The sequence below is a fragment of the Cygnus atratus genome, chromosome Z, assembly GCF_013377495.2.
Source record: "Cygnus atratus isolate AKBS03 ecotype Queensland, Australia chromosome Z, CAtr_DNAZoo_HiC_assembly, whole genome shotgun sequence".
Lineage (NCBI taxonomy): Eukaryota > Metazoa > Chordata > Aves > Anseriformes > Anatidae > Cygnus > Cygnus atratus.
Window position 1 is genome coordinate 76585037 of NC_066396.1, and position 23734 is coordinate 76608770.

A 23734-nucleotide genomic window follows, 5' to 3' on the forward strand; every position below is an offset into this window, starting at 1 on the left:
AGAGTCCAGAAAATCAACTCTGAATAGGCTGAATCTGTGCTTGAAAACACATCCCATGTTACATCCCATGTTACTCATTCTTGCACAGGAGTGTCAGTGAGCAAGGTAAGTCGTGCCAGTGTCTCCCAGAGTATCATATTCCAGCCTGGCTTTTTTATCCCAGTTGAGCCTGATTTCTTGAAACTTTGAGTATCACTCTGTTGTAGAGGTACCCCAGTACTGCTGACCGTACAACTCTTACTTCTCTTCTAAGAAACAGAGTAGGCAACAGGGAAAGAAAGCTCCTTTTGTCCTCTGTGTTCTCTGCATAATGTGAGCAGCTATGTTTTCAGCCCTTTGCACAAATCAGGCAGTCAACTTATATTGTGCATTACAGTCTAAAGAAGAAATGGTGTCATTTCTACATATACCTCACTTCACATGGTGACACTGATGAAACTTAGGGTTTTTTTTGTCAGTAGGAAGCTGCTTTGAAGGCTAAGACATTTCATCACAGAATTTCTCGAAGTGGATAACTCAATGCAGGCTACTGCTCTGCTGCTGGTGACTGTGCCTCACATGCTGCCTGTCAAGGCTTGCTGCTACTGCTCATGTAATATCTTCAGTTGATCCAGAAATCTGCAGAGCTTGCAGGCTATTTCATGAAAATTTGTGAACATTGTACACTCTTTTGGATGTGAGCTTGATGTTAGATCTGAAAAAGCAGTATTTGAATCCCTGCTTGAGGGATGTGACTGGCAGTCCTCATTTCCATCATCCAGGGAGTAAAAGGACCCATGTCAATCAGGTGCAATAAGATCCACACTGCCAATACATGAGGAGGGAGGGACATTTATATACACTGAAGTGACATTTTTTGCCTGAGGCACTAGAACCATCATGGATACTTTCATCCATATTATTTTTCTGCTGTAAGAATTGGCACCTTAAAGATAATTTATTGTCCAGGAAATAGGGAAAGTTTGTGACCGCAAGAATGCGGGATGGACATGGCCTTTGGCCTGTTTTCTTAACCTGTCTTTGTAATCCTTGCAAGGAGTGCAGGTATCTATTTCTGCAAGGTCTGTGTCAGACGTCTTTCTCATTGGTATACGCTACTTATTTCTGCTGCTCCTTGTGCTGGAAGAATCTCATGTGTTGTCAATGGCATGATGATCAGCTGCAGAGCACAAACTTGAGATGCAGAACACTCAAGAGCACACAGGTAATACGATTTTTCTGTCAAGTCTACTTACTGTGTACAGCAGAGCATGGCTATCCGTCTGTAATTGCTCTCCCTTGTAGAAGAAGCAAGTTTATTCAACCTTCAAGTGTATTATTACAAAAGCAGAACTGTGACTAGGTGTAGCAAATTCTTACAGTTTGATATAGTTAAGTGATCTTTAGGAATAACTAAAGTTTTCTTAAGGTCCCCAGTAGTTGCCCTTTTTTGGCATGGTCTATAAGAGATGATAAAGTGGAAAGAAATACTCTTAAAGCTAAGAGGAGGGTTTAGCAACGGAGCATTTCCTCAAAGTAAACTTAGGAAAAAAAAAAAAAAAAAGAAATCCAGCCCTTTTAAATCCATGTTTCTTGAATTGTCAAGGTATTCAAGAATCTGCGTTAAGCATACAGTAATTCTTTTTTTCTGTATGTTTTATTCAAAATGTCTGTCTGGTCACTAAAAGATAGAATTGATTCTCAAAAGAGGACAGGTCTTCTAATAAACATTTGGATGTTACCTCCTTAAAAACTAACAGCTATTTAATTCTGAGAATTTGACACACTCATTACTGTTTTGTCAAGTATGAGGAGCTGAAAGAAACTAGTAGACAAACCTCAGTATTTTATCTCTAAACAAGCATAATATTTTTAAGCAGATATTTATGGCATCATTACAAATTTTAGTATAATTAAAAATCATGATGTAAAGCAAATACGTTATTAGCATCTGCAAACATTTGGGCAATCAATTTTGGATGTTTGTATTTATTTTTAATTTCCTTCATTGGAATGTCACCATCATTAAAATTTGAAAGGTATTTAAAATTGCATGATTTACTTTAACAGACTAAAATGTTGCAAGGCTTGTTCAGAGTACGTTTTTAAAGAAATCTTCAGAAAATTGGAAAGCACAGTATGGAGTGGTATGTGAAGCAAGAAACAGAAAATGTTTCACTCAGAACAAAAATTGAATGGGAGATGCTTTCCAGACACTTCACAATGGATTGAGATCTGAGGTAAATCACTAAAGAATAAAAGTGAAATAGGGCTTGTCAAGTATTAGTGGAAATGGGTGTTCCATTGGTCTAACTGCTGATGGCAAAAACTTCCCAGCTTTTTTTTTTTATCTGGGCAAGTAACGTTGCACTTATTTAATTCTGGTTTTACTAGCAGGTCAGTGGAAGGCAGCAACACAGGAGCAGGACAGAGGGGAAAAAATTACAGATGCTTGTTTAAAATAATAAATAAATAACAAGCTCCATTTTTTCAGAGCTTCACAGCAGAAATTGTGTTATTTGCCCAGCAATAGGAAAGCAATGGTTGAAAAACAGCGCAGTTCGTTCTGACCAGAATTCAGCTTGTTATATTCTTTCCTACTTACGCATTGTTCATTTCATGGATGAACTTCATCTGCAAAGAGACTGCCCAGGAACTCACCTGCTTTAAAATGGTTTAGAAACATTCTTGATTAGAAGTCTCTTCCTATGCAGTGTTTTCACTAAACATGAAAAAATGTGTCTTCCATCCAAATCTACACTGTGTGCTTAACCTTGATTGTTAAGGGGGAAGCATGCTGATAGCTTTTCAAAATGGGTGCTGGTATGCAGGAAAGACATGGGGAGCCTTCATGTTTTAAATAAGCCCGTCCCATCTTGATTTTAGACCTTTGTTATATGAGTGGAATATAAAGTTACTGCTTTTTGCTCCTAGGGAGCTAAATTGATTGGGATTTGGTAATAGCTTTTAAACTGAAATAAAATATACTTGGAATTATACATGAGTTCGTGTATATGTGATTTTTCATTTTTAATCTTTAGCAAAAATAAATATTTCTCAGAAGTTCAACATTATTCCCATGTCACAGTTTCTGTGCCTTTCTCTGAATTCTTGTGTCAGCCACAGCCTCAGAAATGAGTCTGATCACTGGGTTGGAGTGGCATAGATTATGGGCATTCACATACTTAATAAGTAGTTATCCTTTATGGCAATATCTGTAATATTTTACCAGAATAACCTATAACCTCTCATGTTTATGAACTTTACTGTCTTAACTCAAAAGACCAATTACCAAACTCCGAAAGTCCTTGGTTCCATTTATTGCTGTATTAAGCTTTATTGATTTTTTGAGGCTTACAAAGTAGGATTATGAAGATTAGTCTTCCTGTCAGTCCTAGAAATATCAGTTAGATCACAAAATCTGGCATGAAGATTCAGCTAATCAGCTTCTTAATATCTCCATCATAAAACCTAAGCTATGAAATTCCGTTCTTGAGGTGACAGCTGTGGTTGCCAGGGCTGTCTGCAGGCATCCTGTGTAATACAGGAATTGCCTTGAGAGAATGCTGAACAGAAGCTATGGAGGAGCTAATTATTTAGCAGAGTTACTTTTCTATAAACTTCATGGTTTTGGCCAAAAGCTTTGTTGATGCCTTATTTATTTATTTATTTATTTATTTATTTTCACCTGAAAATATTTTTTTTAAATTTTAGGAGTTCACATATTCTTTTGAAGACAACTATGTTCTCTTGATTTGCCCATGCAGTTAGACTCTGAAAGATAAGGGTCAGAAAATGTCAGAACAAAAGGTCTCTTTTCACACCATTGTATTACATGTGGCAATGCTTATTATTTTTGCTGTACACATTAATTTGCGTTTTGTGCAGAGAAGTAAGGAACTGTTCATAATAAGCAATCCCAAGTGACTGGCAAGTTCATACTAGAATTCTGTGTACAGATAGGCTAAACAAGAATTGTTTTAGTGTGTGTATTACTCTGGAAAGCAACAGTGACAGTCAGACCAACAGAACTTGCTAGCTGTCAAGACCCAGAAGTAATTTTCAGAAATATTACTTCTTTATGGCACGGTAATTTGTTTCATTTTGTTCTTCCTTAATTGTATTTGTGTTTATTGCCAGAATAACAAAAATGACTTAAGCCTTTCATTTATGCTTTACAGTCATATAATTACACTTCTGGGGTAAATTATTCTCAGCTTTCAGGGAAAAAAAAGGAGGTTGTATTAAATTCTTTGCACCTATTTTCTATCACGTGGAGATATTCTTTTTGAAAAAGAAGAGAATGAGTAAAAGTTGCAGTTAGTGTTGTTAAAATGAAAATGTTTTTGTTCTGTTTTTTTTTTTTTTTTTCATAAAAGTTATGTCTTGGATATATGGAGTGCATTTGAACTGTAGCTACTTCTGACAGTGTTCTGTAACTACAGAATATTATTAAATTATGTTGCATGTATTTATAGCTAATTTAGTTTCATGTCTGTTTATTTCATAGTAACGTGCATCTGCATTGTTAGGTCTGTATCTCATATACATGTAATAACGTATATATTTAATAAAACAGTCTTCAGTTTACATACATGGCATTTGGTAAAATCTGTAAGTACAAAGAACTGTTTTGTTTGCAGGGGTGTAAATCAAGTTTGAAAATTCATTTAAGACAATAACAGACAGTTACTTATATCTACAAGGAGATATATAAAATAATTTCTGCTGCATATTATACTATCCCTGAAAACTGGAAGGCTTGTAATGGTATACAGGGGAAAAAAAAAAAAAGGAAGAAGAAAATTTGCATGTGAAGCTGACCAGCTGTTTTACAGGAAGGCTGGGCTGAAACTCCTTCCCCGAAATGGCGGTACTTACCTTTCTAAAACTGACCCATGCTAGGATTTAACCTAGTCACAATGTGAATTGGATTTTCAGGAGCGTCCACAGGTTTAAAGGGGAAAAGTTCACTTATGCCAAATGCTTCAGCTATTGTCCCTAGTCTGTTGCTATAGTTCCTGCTTTTTAATCCCCCCTTGGCCTCAATCCTTCAGCTACATATGCACATTAACTTAATTACCTTGAGTTCCGTCAGTGGAATCTGAGAGTAGTAAGTGTAAACCTGTGCATGTTTTAGGGGTGGGTTTTTGGCTTTATCACGTTTTCAGCTTCTTCGGGCTGACACTGATGGCTTGAAAATAAACACACTAATTTGAACACCTAGTCTTACAACATCTTTCAGCAAAATGATTGTACTTTTAATGTGTTCTTTCTCTTGACCATCAATAAAATGTACATTTTTAACATAAAACCTGACTGACCTGTAGACACAGACACAGACACAGATTTCTAGGTTGGAAGAGACCTCAAGATCATCGAGTCCAACCTCCGACCTAACACTAAGTACTCCACTAAACCATATCACTAAGCTCTACATCTAAACGTCTTCTAAAGACCTCCAGGGATGGCGACTCCACCACCTCCCTGGGCAGCCCGTTCCAATGCTTAATAACCCTTTCGGTAAAGAAGTACTTCCTAACATCCAACCTAAAACTCCCCTGTCGCAACTTTCGCCCATTCCCCCTCATCCTGTCACCAGGCACGTGGGAGAACAGACCAACCCCCACCTCGCTACAGCCTCCTTTAAGGTAACTGTAGAGAGCGATAAGGTCGCCCCTGAGCCTCCTCTTCTCCAGGCTGAACAAGCCCAGCTCCCTCAGCCGCTCCTTGTAAGACTTGTTCTCCAGACCCCTCACCAGCTTGGTCGCCCTTCTCTGGACTCGCTTGAGCACGTCCATGTCCTTCCTGTAGCGAGGGGCCCAAAACTGAACGCAGTACTTGAGGTGCGGCCTCACCAGAGCCGAGTACAGGGGCACAATCACTTCCCTAGACCTGCTGGCCACACTGCTTCTTATACAAGCCAGGATGCTGTTGGCCTTCTTGGCCACCTGAGCACACTGCAGGCTCATATTCAGCTGCCTATCAACCAATACTCCCAGGTCCTTCTCGGCCAGGCAGCTTTCCAACCACTCATCTCCCAGCCTGTAGCTCTGCTTGGGCACACTCCAACAGAGAATTTACATTACTGTCCACAGTTTTTGGAGGAATACAGCTTAGTTTGCTGTAAAGTTATATGCCGGTTGCATACTTCTCAGGATTCTTTACGGATGTATAGGAATATAAAAATTATAGATACTGCTGGAAATCCTAAGCATAAATCATTGTTGGATATTATGCATATATGCATTAAAAGCTCTGTTCCTAAAAATGTTCTTCTAATTGCTTGTTCTAATTCTGCTTTTGTGTCTGTGTTGTTGCACTTTGTTCTGTCAAATATCTCGATGAAGGTTGTAAAACTTCCAGCCAAAGAGACTCTTTAGTTTTAGAGGATTCCAGAAATCGCTGAGAGTTGTCCACTTCAGCATAAATATAGTATCACTAAACCTATCCTTTTTTTGGATATTGACTGAACTTAATATTAGTGGGAGAAGGAGGGGGAAATTTTGCAGGAGTTCAGCTCACTGTCAGAAGACACACAGCCATACCAAACTTTGTTTTTTTTCCACGTGCTTAGAAAAGGGAAGTGCATTGCTGATCACTTGCCTAAGTTACTCAAAAACCCACAGCCTTAGAGTAACCTGCTCCAAGTTTTCAGTCATGGGAGTTAGTTGAAATGTTAGCAAGTAAATCCACTCCCCAGCCTAGGTCTGGGGGTTTTCCTCCGCTCATCTGCCCAGCTGCAGGACTGTGGTGTGTTTGTCATGCTGCTGGACACGCACCTCCTCTGAGACAGCTGCTGTAGGAAGCAATTCATGTGGAGTGGAGAAAGTGCAACATAGACTCAAGAAAGTTCAATTTCAAAATACAATGGAAAATTTTAGAGTGAACCACCAGCTGGATTATTTTAACAGTCAGTGATGCCTTATGTGACCTTTTTTTCCTTTTTATTTATTTATTTTTTTTAGGAGTGCTAGTGCTTTTGAGGGTATCGCAGCTGAATTTCAGAGAAGAGCTTATTCAAGTATTCATCGCTAGGTGATCTAGCATAAGCCTTTCCCAAGAGCACATGTATTTCTGTTGCCTTAAAAAGCATCAGAAATGAGAGAATATTGGTAACTGCTGGTCATTCAGTGACTGTATTGATTAGACTGGTGTTGGCTCTTCTGAACTCAGTCCTACCTGGTTCTGTCAGTTGAGGTGAAGCTTTTAAAATATTGAATGTTCACTTCAATCTATGGTTGGTTTTGTTTCCTGTGGCTTTCAGGAAAAAAAAAAATCAATGCCATTCATATCTAGAAAACTGATCTGTTAGGTTTGTTTCTTTGAGTATACTGCAAAGCCAGTGTGTGCAGCATGTCTCTGTTGGCTAGTTATGAAAGGCAATAAGGATTTAAGTGATGATTTGTTCTGGCTACTTCAGCTACCTAGTGATATGGAAAAAAATGTTAAAAACAAGATTATGAAACTGAGTATTAAAATCACTTTGGACTTGCCTTTTTTTTTTTTAGCATAACGCAAAGTATGTATTGATAGTGGTCTTAGGTTTTACTAGTTTCATTAATTTGTCAGTGACTTAGAATATCATATAATAAATTACAAAATTAGAATGTATTTTACACTAAATGTGTAATGCATTGTCAAGCTTTTCAACTACTGCTCTTTTAAATTAGGTAACGTACCGTAGATATTTCTTCATTTATAATTTGCAAATAAGCAGCTGTAGAAACAGTTGAACATGTGCATGCATGTTGACTGTAAATAGGTTTGTATTAAGAACATTTTCTAATTTTTGTCACTGTCGTCCATGTAACTTTGCACACATTTACTTCTCGTAAGTTGCCCATAAATGCAAAAATAGTAACTGTCCTGATAACAATGCATCCTGTCATACTTTGGATAAGAAGTTTGTTTGTTTGTTTGTTTTTTAATTTTGTAATTGCAGTTTCAGTAAGATTTTTTTTTCTTATTGTCAGTTTTTGGTTTGGATCCGCAATAGCTTGATGGAAGTGAAGTAAATGATTTACCAGTACTCTGTGGGGGAGTGTGAAGCATTAGTTTCTTGCCAGTGAACTGTTGTAAATTTGCAGATGCTATCTTCTAAAGAATTGCTAGATAAATTTCCATTGTAAATGGAAAGTAGCCAGAAGTTAAGCTATGTGACTTGGGTTACTTTTAGAATAACCACTGTGAAATTCTCATTAGCAGTTTGAGTGTTTCTAAAATATGCAGGATTTCAAATTGTTTTTTTGGGCAAAACATAATGATTGTTCTGGTTAAAGGTGCTAAGTACTTGGAAATGTGGTAGGAGAGGATCTGCATGCAATAGCCAGCTTGCCGGTCCCAGTTCAGGACTTCTGTTCTCATTTTCTCGGCAAACCCTTTTGCAAACTACAAATAATTTTTAACTTGAGAAGTCTGGATAAGTGCTGTTTGCAACGAGGAGGGCAGGACTGTGTTTTAATTGCATTTTTTGTATATGCTTGAGGATTATGAGGGGTGGGAATGACCCCTCAGGTTAATATGTTAATATTAAATCTTGTCTAATACTGTTAATTTGTCTGTTAAGACTGCAGTTAACTAAATTTGCAGCTGGGTGCCTAATAGAAACTTAAAAACCTGGCTCAATGGAAGACTTAACATAAGCGTTGAAATGAAATTGTGATTGTGTTCTGCCATTCAAATTTGATATTCATCAATATCAAATTTTCTGATCTCATAAACATCTTCTTCACTTAATACCTGCACTTTTCCAACCTGTTTTCTGCAAAGAAATGATTTTAATTTACATAACACCTGTTCAAATACAGCAAGCTTTGAAATGACATTTTGAAGGTGTTGTGTGAGAGGGAGTGAGTGGAATTGTAAGGTCACATTCCACATGTATTTTATTTGTATTTTTCTCAGCGTTCTCTGTGAACCACAGAAGAAATTCTTTGTTGCTGCTGGGAGCAGTATTCTACAACTGCTGCTTGAGATAAGCTCAGAGAAAAGAGTAATTCTGTTTTAGTGTTAGTTGTTATTGATGAATAAATAATTTGACTATGAGTACCTTCTGAGAAGTCTGGCTTCAAATTCAGATCCCTGGGAAATCAAACCATACCTGGAAATCTGGATGCCTTTTCTTGATAACTGCAGTCTTTGCAAAGGCAGTCCGTAGAGGCTCTACACTAATTAGATTTATTCTGCTGCAACAGGCAATGGGTTTCATTTTTCTGGTATTTTAGTTGGATGGACTTTTAGTCAAGTAGATCTTTTTAAAATCAAGGTTGAAAAATCTTAGATTTCATTTAATTTTTTTCAACACTAAGTGTTTTATAAACTACAAATGAATGAATGGCATCGGGATGCCATTCATGTATGAAAATAAGGCTTTAGGAAACTCTTTTTTGTTTGTTTTGGAATTCATTTGGTTGCTTTTTTACTACTGGTAGGCCTCAGACCGCTGCTTGGTCATTTTCACAAGTAGTGTGAAGGATTCACACTAACATAAAAGAACAGAATAACTGGGGTCCACACGGTGTTCTTTGTTATATAACCAAGCCAGCAGCAAGTAGGATAACTTATTCTAAAAGATAACATGGAAACAGACTCAAGTAGAAACTTGTGGACTTAAGAAGAATTTTTCTGCTTGAGAAGTTCATTTTTTCACTGCTGTCTGTCACACTAGGGCAATTTCTGGTTTAACATACAAGTTGTAACTTTTACCCCAGGGCTGCTAGCACAGGGCAGCAGCAATTCTCAGGAGGGGGGGATGACGATGACACTCCCTGCTCCCTTCCAAAATAATGTCATTTTAGACTACTGTGAGCCATTCCTGGTCTGCAAGTCTGTCCCCTGCTCCAGGACACTGTTTTTTTGGGAGCAGTAATAACAGGGTGCTGAGTGACGGAGCTCCAAGAAGAGCTCAGCGGCCTTAATTTCATTTCCTCCCTCCTTACAAATTTTTCACGGATGACTGTCAGAGGACTTCGGCCTGCCCAGCTGATCAAGAGCTTGAAAGCACCAGATTTTGAGGTAACTTTGAGGGACATACAGTGCCCCAGTATGAGTTCATGCCTGTTGAGAGCAAGTTTAAATGGATACTGACTTCATAAAAGTTCCTGGGATACAAGGAAAACGTTAATGCTATTTTTATTCTAGGGGTTTCTGAGTGGTATCATACCCTGTATCATTAGAAAATTCTCAGCATTTATAGAGCCCTGCAGGACAAAATATCATAGGATATCTTCCCAGAATGGTGAGCATTTGCTCTGGAAAAGGTCGATGTTGTGTGCATGCACTGACTCACGAAAGCAGGTTAAAAAAGCAGTGCTGCTGAATGCTGCTACTGCAGGGAAAAAAAATAAAAATATCATTTTCTCAAAGGGGTCACATACAGGTTATGCATGTAGTGCTAACTGATTTGCATAAAGGTAGGTAGTGCTGTCTATCATCTAATTTATCCTCCAAAAATTAATTTATGAAAACGCTACATTTGCTGTTGTGTTGTACAGAGATTATAGACAAGAATCCTTACCACTTGAAATCTAGCACTGAAAAAGGATAATGCCTCCCAGTATTTTTTCTTTACATAATAAATGTGTTGAATATTATAAGATGAAAAGCTTTTAATTTTATGAAATTTGGTTGGCTGTCAAAGAGACATTATAACAAGTGGTTTCCAGCCAAATTGCATTTGCTGAGGAGTGATGGATCTCTTGCCAGCACTAAAGAGGCACTCTTCACATTGGATGTCTGCACGCTCCTCGTGGGCAGAATGCAGTAATTTTCCTGAACGTAGACTTTAGAAATTCCATAACAGAAATGGAAGTTTTCGTATTAACTGTGTCACTGCTTCCAATAGCTGGTGTTTTAACAGACAGAGCTAGTGAAGTTGAGTGGTGTTGCTCTTGCTCTAATGGTTTTCTTCTGTGTCTGTCCTATTCTGTTGTAACCCTTTTTCCTGATTTTCTTTATTAATATTTTTTAATTAAGAAAGAGAAGGGAGAAAAGAGAATTTGGGTAGGGAATAACATGACTGCATCATTCTACTAGGGATCACTCATTAGTCTTGGTTTATTTCTCTGTATTGTTTTCTACTGTAGTTAAAAATAGAGTATTAAAATCTAGTGAAATGGTTACTTTTGCTTAAAATAAAATTTAGACAAGTATCTGATCCCAGTGTAGGCACCTTGTTAGAGGAATAAATAAATAAATAGATAAATAAGTGACTTAAGTGCTGGCAACTTTAAGATATATAAGAGTATCTGTAATATTTCTTTTAAGATTTCTAATCCAACAATCTCATCAGGATAACATCCCAAGTGTTACCTATAGACAGCTGATAACAGTGGTAAATCATCTGGATTCCATTGAACGTTACAGAAAAATGCATAATGTTTTGATATATAAAAACATTTAGGAGACAAAATACATTAATATATAAAACAAAAGCAATTGAATCTTTTAGAAGTTTAGTGGGATTTATTATCGCTGATTTAAACTCAAAGAATTGTTAAAGTAATAGCTGTTTTGACCCAAACAATTCATTGTATCATGGCTTTTTTTTTTCGTATATTTAAGGAGTAATGCCTTGCTGCATTTTAACTATTTGCTTTATACATACACTATTGAAATAGTTATTCTCACTTCTTTCTAGGATAATATTGCTTATCACATTGCTTCTCCTAGTATAAGGGACAGAGCTAGAAAAAACAATTTTATCTGTTCTCAAGTATGACATTTAAGAGTGTGTATGTCATTTCAAAATACAGGTTTTTTTTGATCTGTAGATAAGGCTGAGTTGGATTTGAATGTTTTGAGATGCTGAAAAGAAAGGCTTCTTTTGCACAACAGAAAGATAATACTCATTTCTGTTTGTATCTTGAGCACTTAGTGAGGAAGTTCTGAAAACTGTTTTCACAAATGCAAATTAGATTCAAAATGACTAAATGATTTGGAGGGCTCTATGGAAATAATGGAATGCTAGAAGAAAATAGAACTGAGAACTCTCAGTGTAATTGTCAGAGGTGCAGAACAGTCTGCCTGGCTATATAGGTGCTGTCTCTGTAATGAAAAACCAAGTAAAAATGATCAAATAATAATGCCAATAATCCTAGGGTTGGAAAGTAAGGTTAAAGTTGCCCATTACAAAGCCAGAGATTTTTGAGACGTAAAAATGTTTATTTTCCTGGTGAATTTACTTGTAGCTAATAGTGTTAAAAACTGATCTAATTGATTGTTCTCTGTAGATCTATCCAATCTTGCAATAAATGGGGATTGTTTAATTTTGCAATAGTATATGCTTGCTGAACCAAGCTAGGAAATGTGCAAGCCAGGTTATCGGGCACTATGAGAAATTCGGCAATGTGTTCATAGCTCTTAACATTGTAGTATATGTTTAAGGCATTTAGCGGGATTGCAGTAGCAAGTGGCTTAATAAAATCTTAATTTCACAATGTCTCAATATCCTGAACTATATACTTAATTCAGTGAAATTAATGTAAAGTTTAATTAGCTTATGTGCAAATTCACCTTTCTTTTGGAGTGTACCCAGTGTGTATGTATGCAAACGCATATTCAGTGAAATACTGCACATAACCATTCAATGTGCTCATTGCATCATAATGCCTATCCCCAACCAAAATTAGTTCATTTATAATTGCAGATTTGCATATTGTTAGGTTATGTATACCCCCATACAAAATTTTAAAGGCAGGAACTGGAGAATATATAGGAAACATAACCATACTGTGTTCAACATGACAGTTTGGGTATTGGTAGTCAATTACTCTTGGCAATTATAAGATCCTCATAAAATAATGAGAATCTTGCTAGTGCCTCTGTAGGCAACAAAAGCAATTACATTAGAGAAAGACACAGCAAAAGACTGAGAGAAAAAAGCTACACTGGGATTCTCTTTCAAGGTTTTGATTGGCTTTAAATACTGTTGTGGCCAGCTATTATATTTGAAAATGTAATATGCTAAGCCCATGAGTCAGTTTTCCTTAAATCAGTGTGGCTTGTATGTAACTATATTATTGGATGATGAGAGTGAACAAATCCATTTTTACAGCCCTACTCAGTGGCTTGCTAATGATAACCTATCTCCAAAGTGACATTGTAATGTGATTAACGTAATTGAAAAGCATATATGGAGGAAGGAAATGTTATTTCTTCCAGGTAGAAAGCCTAGTTATTGAGTAGGTGCGGAAACCTGCACAAGAAAAGAAAAATGGGGTGAATTACTAACAGTTTTTTGGGATGAAAATTGTGATTTCACAAAATGAATAGAAGGGCTGAAGGTTGCATGAATCTGAAACGGTGTTAAAATACCTGTAAGAATCACGAAGGAATGTGTGTGTGTGCATGGTGAGTGGAGGAGAATCATCACCTGCACGGAGACTGGTAAGTTGAAGGACGGTTACGGAAAAGGATGAGGAGAAATCTCCTCTTAAAGTTATTGTTAGCATACTAGTAAGACTGTGCACCTTTATAATTGGAAGAAATGATTGTTATTTTCTTATTGCCTGTTATTTTCTTATTGCCTGCTGTATCTATGTGAATGGACAAATAGCTGGTCACATGAGTTTCCACTGTATCTCTAGTGCTAGTATTTGATACCTTCAGGTGTTGCTAGCATTTAAAAATATACACATTAGATAGACAAACTGGAAAAATTTTAATAAATAAAAATTATATTCCTGTTCACTGCTACCTTTGCTGGAGTCCTTCTAATGTGCTGGCTGGTCTGAAATCTCAGGATCCTTTTTAAAGGGGAGAGCAAGCTGCCTTGTACAATTTCTCAGGATGGAAGATATGCATGCTAATTGCATGCACCCCTAGTCTGCCTCCTCTTTCCGCCCTGATTCCTGTAGCTGGCATTGGATGCAGTATTTACTGTCTGTAGGTTTACCTTGGGACTAGATTACGGATGGGACAGAAAAGTTCCCTGCTGTCCTTACAGCCTAACCGCCCCAGAAGCCTTCAGGGTTAGTGTGCCCTGTTGCCTTGGGAAATGCATGCAAGCCGTTACTTAATGGTACACAAATTGCTCCCTCTGGACCTTTCAGTCCTTTAGAGTACTCTCACATACACACTATGGGCTGTTGCCATTGTTTGTTTGTTTGTTTTTTCCTACACAGTGGCTTGTTCTGGAAGGTGGGCATTTTGCCTGGCTTTTCTGCTCTGTTTGGAGCAGCAATAGGAGATTTGAAACAAACTGGTTTCATGATCATGATCTTTTTTTCTTTGTATATGATTCATATTTGAACTTAATAAATTGATCTGCTTCGTATCCCAATGCAGAATGGGTGCAGCAGATAATATTTACAAAGGCCGAAGTACCTTTATGGAAGAACTGACAGATACTGCTGAGATAATAAGAAAAGCAACTTCAAGATCGCTAGTAATTTTGGATGAACTGGGAAGAGGAACTAGCACACATGATGGAATTGCTATTGCTTATGCTACACTGGAACATTTTATTACAGATGTAAGTGATCAGTCTGACACGTGCTTGTGAATACTTTTTTACTTTACTTTTTAATTGTAGGTTTACTTTGACATGGTATATGTTCCATTCTTGCAGAAACGTGACATGTCTAAACTCAGAGCAAAGGTTTATGTATAAAGGATACCAGTGCTTTGTTGGTATGTTCGGGGAAAAAAAAATTAAAACCATATGCATCTATCTCATTGTTGTAGGTGGAGTCGCTGACACTGTTTGTCACTCACTATCCCTCAGTTTGTGAGCTAGAAAAGATGTATCCAGAAAAAGTTGGTAATTACCACATGGCTTTCTTGGTGAATGAAGAAGAAAGCGCTGACCAAAAAGGTACAGTATAAAGCCATCTGAGATTCTGGCATTTTGGGTAGAGGCAGAAGTTGTAATAACTGTTACATACATCTAAATGCACTGGAGTATCAGCCTGTACACAGAATTTTGATGGTTTGTAAACTGAACAACCATTTCTCTCTCAAAATTAATACAAGGATGACTGAGCCAGCTCAGATCAAAGATTCACCCAGCTTCTCACAGTAGCTAAATAACAAAAGAACTAGGCAGGAGGGATTAGGGATCAAACATACGGCAACTCTTTCTCAAAAAGATCCCACTGTCTGCAAACACTTGCTGTGTAGGGGGCTTCAAGAATTAGATGTGGTTTCTGTTTGTTTGTTTTTTAATCTTTGATCGATTTCTTTTCAATGAGGTTGTCCATTCCCCCAGTTTATTCACATATGCTTTTAAAATCTTCATTCTGCTGTGTCAAGGAGCTCCAAAATTTAACACTGCATTAAAATGCATTTACTGGTGTGAGGAACTACCTCCTTTTGTTTGTTTTGAGGCTGTTTTGAAACAGCCTGTAGCTTCATTTGCTGGTCCCCATTCTTGATTTGAGTCAGACTGATGATACGTTTATCCTTTCTGTGCCGTACCTAATTTTGCAGATTTTTTATCATAATCCCTTTCACTTCTGTTCTTAACCAGGCAGAAGAGTTAGTGTTTTTTCTTTTCACTGTTGCTCTGAATTAGTTAGAATTTTCAGTAAGTTTGTCACCTTAGCGCTTAGCCCTTTTCTTTGTTTGCTAATGGATAACTTGAGCAGCTCTGTCTGACTGCAGTGATGATCACCCTTCATGGTGCAAACTGACTCTTACCATCTGTTTCCTGTCTGCTCACTAGTTATTTAAAATTGCCAAGGCCTTCCTTGAAGATTATGGCTGCTTGGTATTCAGAAGAGCATTTGATACAGGGCTCTTCTCAAAAGCACTTTGAAAAACCACATAGGATTTATCCACTGTCCTCTTTACTCACGTGCAATCCAAACTTAAAATGGTTGGTGGTGTAGAATTTCCCTCTATACAAACTGCTTTAGCTTTTTTTCCAGATAGATCAGCTTTATTCAGGCACTTGACAATTCTGTTCTTATTTTGGTTTTCCCACTTTGCAAAGTAATGGCGTGCTCCCTAGATCACTACTAGAATTATTTTTCTTAATTGGCATGGTATTTGCCATTAATCTTTCCCTATAATTCATTCTTAGTATTGTACTATGTGCTTACATTGTAAACTGATCAGACAGAGGGTCTTCAGTATTTGTCACTAAATACTGTGTATAAATAAAAATATTTTTCAGAAAGTTAGTTTTAAAAATAGAAGTGCCTCCCCAAAACCTATACTCTCACAGAAACTTTTCAACATCAGATGGAGGCTTGTCTGATACAGACAGGAGGGATACTTTGGCTTTTGTACTCTGTTTAATTTTAGAAGCAGGGATCCCTGAAATAAACATTAATGTTGAGCACAGGTTGTTTAATACAAAATTGTCTTTAGGTGAGCACTCTATAGCAAAACCAACGTTCCCCATTAACTGCATCATTTTTAGGAGCATCAGTATGTCCTTTCACATCTAGCTGATTAATTGAACTGTTCATCTCTGATACTCTCAAGCAGTTGAGATGAGAATGTACTTACTGTTCCTTATGTGTTGTGTCCTTGAAACCCTATGCTTTATATTTTAGTTTGCTGCTTCAGCCTTCTTGCTTTCAGTGTTACTTGGCCTGAACCTTCAGGCTGCATGCAGTCTTCACTGTTTCGCTCACGAAAGTACAATAGGTTTACTGCCACAGCCTGGGAGCAACAGCACATCCACATTTCTTTCTTCAGCTGAATCTTTACTCCCATGTCTATTGTCTCAGTGTTTGAATTGTTTTATTTAAGATGAGTTTTGTGGCATATTTTTTGCAATCTTTGGCTTGGATCACTCAGATCAAATCAGCTTGACACATCAGTATTTATGGAAATCTCCATTGTTTCCAAAAACCTGTGTTTCCAAGATGAAAGAATGAATGGCAGTGAATAACACCATAGTCTTTGTGCTGTTAACACAAGGCCTGGATTGTGCAGAGATGTAAAAAGAATGTATAAAGAGGAAGAGGAAAGTCATCAGATTTCTTATCATTGCTTTTACATTTCTATCTTATTGTCACGACATAGAAAGAATCCACCATCCTAACCGTTTGGGTTTCTCTAAGCATTTTTCTGTAGCTCCTAACCTACTGGCAGGCAGCAAATATTTTGTTGTTGTGCTGTATTACAGACTTCTTGACTGCGGGATTACTGATATGTCCTTTATTCTGTCTGGTAGACATGAAATGCAATATTCCAGTTACAGCATAACTAATCAATTTGACATATAAAGACTCTTACCTTTTACACACATACACACACACGTGCATGTGTACACACTCACTTCTGTCTAATAAGACATCAGATAAAACTACAGTGAAACACTTTTTTTAGACTCACTATGTGCAAGGAAAACGTGAACTCAAGGAAACATTTTTATCTCGTATTTCTTCAATGGAATTAATCTCAGAGGAGGTATGAATGACAATGAAACCAGAGTCTCTGCTCTTTCAGGCTTTGGATTACTACATTTTATCAATATAACAGCAGGATTTTTTATTTTTGTTCTATTTTGTAGGATCTGAAGAGGAAGAGAATCCTGAATTTATCACTTTTCTTTATCAAATAACTAAAGGAGTCACTGCAAGGAGTTATGGGCTAAATGTTGCCAAACTGGCAGATATTCCTGAAGAAATCTTGAAGAAGGCAGCTCACAAATCAAAGGAGTTGGAGAGATTAGTGAATATGAAAAGGTCAGAACAATTGTGACATTTTTTTCTAATGAAACTTCCAGATGTGAGTGGAGAAGCATTTTGCACTGAATGTGCATTAAAAGGAGCAGTAAGAGCTACTTTAGATATACTTCTACCCTTCAGAGAAAAGAAAGTGAGATGAAACTTTGAAAAATGATTAAGAAATTGTGCTATCCATTTCAATCAAAGCTTTAGATTTTGTGGTTAGCTATTATGTCAGAGGTTAATTGCTACCCTCTTAGTCATGATTGGAAAAAACTAAATGCACATTGAACTAACGCTAGGAATACACTTTATACTATCAAGTACATTCTTTCAAATACGTATTTTCACTTTTTTTCAGGAGGAAATTCTGAAAGTTATATTTGAAATATAACTATCTTCTAATACCTGTTTATCTTTTAACAATGACAGTGAAAATATAAATATATTTGATTTAGAAAATGTATTAATTTCAGAACTTGACATTCTATTTGCATGCTATAATGTAGAAGGAAATGCTGCTATTTTTGTTTCTGGTTTAACTTAACAATAAATATTTTTTATATAAACACACAAAATTTTACTGAAAGTCTGATGATTTTATTATTCTCCTGATAACCAATTTTCATTTAGGGGTGTATGTATCTTGCATGCTAGACTAGTTATGAAAATTTGTGTGTATCAAATAGCATCGCCTTTATAAATCCAGTAATGTTATGTATACAGTTCAGGTGTAACAATGTACTATTATTCATATGCATTCCACCAAATTTTCAGTTGTTACTATTTTTCAATGCCAGTCATATCAGCAAAATTCAAGAAACCCTTTAGGAATAAAATAAATCAACATCTTTGTTGCCAGTTGCCTGGTGGTAATAACTAGTCCTGGTAGGAGAATCTTATAAAAAAAATGTTAAGGATTAATTATTTGCAGATGCAATCAGTTCTTTTGATGCTTATCAGAATGCAGTACCTAACAGTGTTTTTTACCTCTTTTAAGAAAGCAAAATAAAATAACCATATTGAAGATACATGACGGTTTGAGGGGAAAAATAATGTGGTAGAATATGTCCATTTGAAATAGTAGTCCATAATTTACAAAAGTAAAATGACAAATTACTAACAATGTCTTAACTAGATCTAGAAAAAAATGTTGTCCAGAAAGGTAAGAATATGAGCTGAAAGGCCAGAGTTATTGTGTGATATAATTAAGATGGGAAATACTATATCCGTTTTATCTCCATTCTGTCAAAATCATAAGACACAAATAGAGTTCAAGCATGTCTCCATTCCCGAAAAGAGACTTAATTGCATACAAAACCTATGAGCAGTAAAAATAGTATGTGATGATGTAATTAGAAGACTAATTTACAGTGCACATAGAGGGGAAGAGCTAGGGCTCACTGGGTAATCATAATGATGGGACCTAATTGTGTGACATTTTTCAGCTTTTGAATAAGTAAGCTACCATCTGTATTTTACCTTTTGGTATGCAATTTGCTGGTATTCTTAAAATGAAAAAGAATAAATCCCTCATCTACATCTGCGATGAGTCCCTCACCCTGGCTTGCCACTGAGGCTGGAGTCCCCCGGGGCCCAGGTGTCACCGCGGCCTCCTGCCACTGGAGCCATCCCAGTGTCCCCTGTGGCCTGTCACGGGATGGATGCTCATCGCCCATCCCAACCTCGTGCCAGGCTGGTTTAGCACCACCACAAAACAGGACAGGGATATGGTCCAGACAGAAAGGCGTTCTTTCTTCAGTTCGTGCCACGTGGGTTCAGCTTCCTGGTGTCACATGAGAGCAAGGCATCTGTACCTGAAAAAAGGTGTGAGTGAGGAGAGGAGGAGGCCATGGCTTCTGTCAGCAGTGGGCACGTGGGTAGGGCTGTGGTAGCCGTGAGGCCCAGCTCAGCCCACCTCAAGCGTGCCACTTCTGTCTCCCCTTCAGATGAGAGGCAGTGCTGTGCCATCCCCACAGCAGTTGCTGACTTGTTGGGTTTGACCCGTTACACATCGCTCCCTCATCGTAAATTCTTGTGTGAACTTTGTAGGGAACGTCACGCACCTCTGTGAACCCAGAGCTCAAGTCAGTGAAAAATAACAGATTATCAAATGTGTCTGATGACTTAATAGTGCATAAATCACTGTATTACATAATGCTTAATTTTTGCAGTTCTGTGTAGGTAATTATATTTTCTTTTCCCTGTTCCTCTTTAGTTTCTTTTATTGCCATAATGTGATCTAAATATCAAAGTTCTTCTATACCTCCTCCCCAAGAGACATTAACAAAGTTTAAAATGGATATGAGCTTTGCTGTGGTGTATCAGCAGTAGGACATAAAAATTACTGTGAGAATCAAACTCAGGCCTGTTCATAGCAGTATACTTGTGCTGTCACAATACCCACAGGCCAGCTGTCTTGTCTTATTTTTTTAAATCACTTTCATATTATTTAAGAAAATCCACTGTGTAATTCCATCCAGTCTTGACATCTTTGTCATCAGGAATGTGCGTTAACCCATTTTAAATGTCTCGTTTACTTGTCACAACTCTTATGAGTCCTTCTTAAATTGAAAAATATTAGAAAGAAAATAGGAAGGATGAGTGTACTCAGTGATTTCAAAATGCATTCTCTCTTCTTGATTTGTTAAGTGCAAATTTCTAGGAACTGAACACTGAACATCTGTATCTCTGCAAACTACAATACTGTTTATTTTCTTTAACGGTTTACTTTTGCTTAGTGTTTTATTTCGTCTTGTTGATGCTTCTGGTACTGTAAGTTAATTGTAAAATTACTTTGTTGACTGTACTACAGATGGAATATATACAAGAAATGTTCATTGATTGCTTATAGATCAGTTAACGTCTTGAGCTATGCAAACTGCTATTTTTGACTGTGTATAAAAGTTTGTAGATGACTGTAGGTTTTTTGAAGTTTAACATGCTTAACTTAAAAGTGTGTCCATATTTTGATTGATTTCTTTCCCCCCCCAGAAAAACGCTGAAGTCTTTTGCTGAAGTATGGAAGATAAATGATTCTCAGGAACTACAGAAATGGAAAAGTATGTATGAACCTGAAGATGAAAGAATGGACAGTTTTTAATCCTCGAATCTTGCTTAACGATGGAAAATATTGCGGATATAAAATACAAGTCTGGAGAGTAATAGGGGATAGTCTGGAGACTAGTAATAGGAGTAATATCAGGGGATAGTTCTAGGTGCATTAAGTTAACTTTTTCAGAGATAAGTGATGCCACATTGTTTTACGGTGCCCCACATCCACTTCCTGCTTGTAATTTTCTCTCTCCATATTCCTTGAAATGTTTTCCACCCTTTTTCTTAACTGCAGAATGTCTGCTGGTATTGAATTAAGTTTATAGTATGTTTAGAAAACACAAAAAATTATGTTGGTAAATTATTAGAATGCATCTTTTATAAATAAAATAATGTCTTTTAACTTTATTGTACTTCAATTTCTATAGAAATAATTCTCTGCATTGGGAAAATGTAACTGAATCGTGACTATGCTATGCTGTTGTGCAGTTGGTAAGAATGAATGCCATAAGGCAAATTCTTTTTGTTCTAGTATTAATGTATTTAAAATTCACTGTTTATGTAAAACAACCCCTACAACTGATGTAAAGAATGAATTTAAGAGAGAGCGTGTTGTAGAGCTGGATAGGAGAGACTCACTTCTACAGATGAGATTAACGACGGTGCAACTGGTAGTTTTCAAACAAGCAGCACAAAATATGCATTGACTGCATTTCCACTTCCCTCTTCTTCGTTCTCATGTATGTCTGCTTCCTTTTCTCCTGATCTTGGCCTGCTCTGACATAGTCTGGAGAAAAACTTACCCTAAACAGTGGTGGATTACGGCCATGAGCTGAAATGGGTGATTCAAACTATGCAACTGTAATCCCCAGCACTCTGTCAAGTGCAAAGTGAAGTGGGGAAAAAACAGAAATATTTTTAATTTTGTTTATTTACAATTTTCAAGTTCCAAGCAAATTTCATACAGGAATGTGATTTCCAAATTCCTGTTTCTTTATAAATGTAGCCAAGTGAAAAATATCTTGCTATGAAAATGAACAGTGACGGTCACATAGTTAAACCTTAGCAAATAGCTTGTTATATTTAAAAAAGTATTTTATTAAATGGAAGGAAGTTCAGTAAAATGAAATATCTTGGTTTTGCTATAAGGAAAATAATAAAATGGGGCTTGTAATCTTTGAGACAGGTGAACCTTCTGATTATTTCAGTAAATATACTGAGGGTATTTTGTGGCAAAAATGTTGCAGATGAATATGGAATTATTGCAGGTGATTTAATTAGACTTTCCGATGTAAAGAACTTTGCGCAGAATAAGATGTAATTTTTTTAACCTGTCATAAACAATTGCTAACATTCGCCAAAGACTTTTTTCCAAGTTCTCCTTCCAATTGCAGAGGATCAATTAAACAGTTTGTCTGCTGCTCAATAGCCGCAATCAATACACCCATCTCCTTCCAGATCTGCAGTATATTTGTCTAAATGGGAAGAGCTGAAGAAGAAAACTAGACTTTCAAGGTGTACTTATACATGTGTGTTTACAAATGCCGCACATTGTGAAGCACAATGAATATAATTCTTCATTACCAATGCACACAGACACTGTGCACTGGATCTAAAGACCTCTGACCATAGCCTTCAAAGAGAATAATGAACCATTACTGAATTCCCATATGTGCTAAATGTGCTTTTAGTAAGACTCTCTCTGTCCTCAAGGGAGCATTCAGACTGTGCTGTGACACGAAAAAACACCTGGATGCATTCTGAGAAAAATAAAGAAATACAATTAAGAATGGGTGAACAGACAAGGTACTGCTGACCTGCTCATACTACACAATACAAAGCAGTTAGAGCAGACTTTTTTCCTAATGTCTGTGACCATTTCGGAAATAAATTTTGATTGTAGCCTTGCCCATTTCAACAAAAGAGGTTATCTTGTCCCAGTAAAGTTTCTTCTGGGCAGGCAAAGTAATTGCTGAAGCTTGCTGTTTTATTCAGTACTGATAATTAGTATTCCTAGCAGATAGGTAAATGTTTGAATGACCATTTGAGAATGCACTATAAGGAGATGCATCCTGTTGTTCAATGTGTTTACAGGTGGCTTTAGGATGCATCTGTAGTGCACCATACAGAACAGTGCAGGCTTGTCTAGACCTTGTCCTGCTGATGTGGAGCAGCCAAGCTCATTAGGAGTGTGAGCACTGGGCTGTGCGGGGGCGGTCGTGCTGGGGTGGGATGAATTCAGAGCTCACTTGGGTATGTTTGCAGAGCCTGAGACTAGACATAGTCTAGACAAGCAGCCAGACAGGGATGCCTGGGCCTTTGGTAGCGTACAGTATAGGGATAAAAAGAAACAGAAACCTGCTGGAAAAACAGAAAAGCAATAATTTCATAAGAGATCTTTCCATTCCTTCTGCTGTGGTAAGCAGACCTTCTGTGGCTGTTATAGCAGGAGTCTTCCTGAGAGACTAAAAGAAGAGAATCTGGTCTTGCATTTTCTTTTTCTTTTTTCCTCTTTTTCCTCCTTATTTTTTTTAAATTTTTTTTACATTACATAGCAGTACATTAAACTTTATTATAAAGATAATTTGAAGTACAGTTTTGGTAGCGGCATAATGCTGGAGATGTGCTTTGTTTTTAAAATCAGAGCAATCAAAGGTTGGCTTTGTGCTGAGTCAGCAGGTTTGATGCTGCGCACTGCTGTCCATCTGCTGTAAAGCTAAAGAAGAGTGACCTGAACTTAGATGGTCCCTGGTTACAGTGGGAATAACTGCCGGTATTGAGTTTGCCTTCAAGAAAGTAATGTCTAAATCTTTGTCTAAATGCTAATACTTTAAAAAACCTGCATTTTACTTATTTTAATAGAAAATTGGCTCCTACTGTCTCTCCCAGGATGTTACTGACACTGTTAAATATTGATGTGAAAAAGCATACCTTTGTGCTATACATAAAGGTACAGTCCCCTTGAAAGACTTTTGCACTTCACTGCTTTTATCCATTTTTAAAAGATTGTTTTTCACTTTTTAAAGCTTCTTCATTGTTTTCTCTTTCCTCCTTTTAAAAGTATTAATAATAAT

The 23734-nt window shown here is 37.0% G+C and overlaps 1 protein-coding gene across 3 annotated transcripts in view; it reads left to right on the forward strand.

The window, feature by feature from the left end:
• Positions 1–21063, forward strand: part of MSH3 (mutS homolog 3) — a 114464-nt gene extending 93401 nt beyond the window's left edge. For all 3 annotated transcript variants that reach the window (XM_035567559.2, XM_035567560.2, XM_035567561.2), the window contains exons 21-24: positions 14269–14455; positions 14668–14797; positions 17450–17624; positions 20601–21063. In XM_035567559.2, the coding sequence (XP_035423452.1) occupies positions 14269–14455; positions 14668–14797; positions 17450–17624; positions 20601–20709 (601 nt within the window). In that variant the 3' untranslated portion in view covers positions 20710–21063. The remainder of the gene's footprint in view (positions 1–14268; positions 14456–14667; positions 14798–17449; positions 17625–20600) is intronic.
• Positions 21064–23734: the final 2671 nt, after the last annotated feature.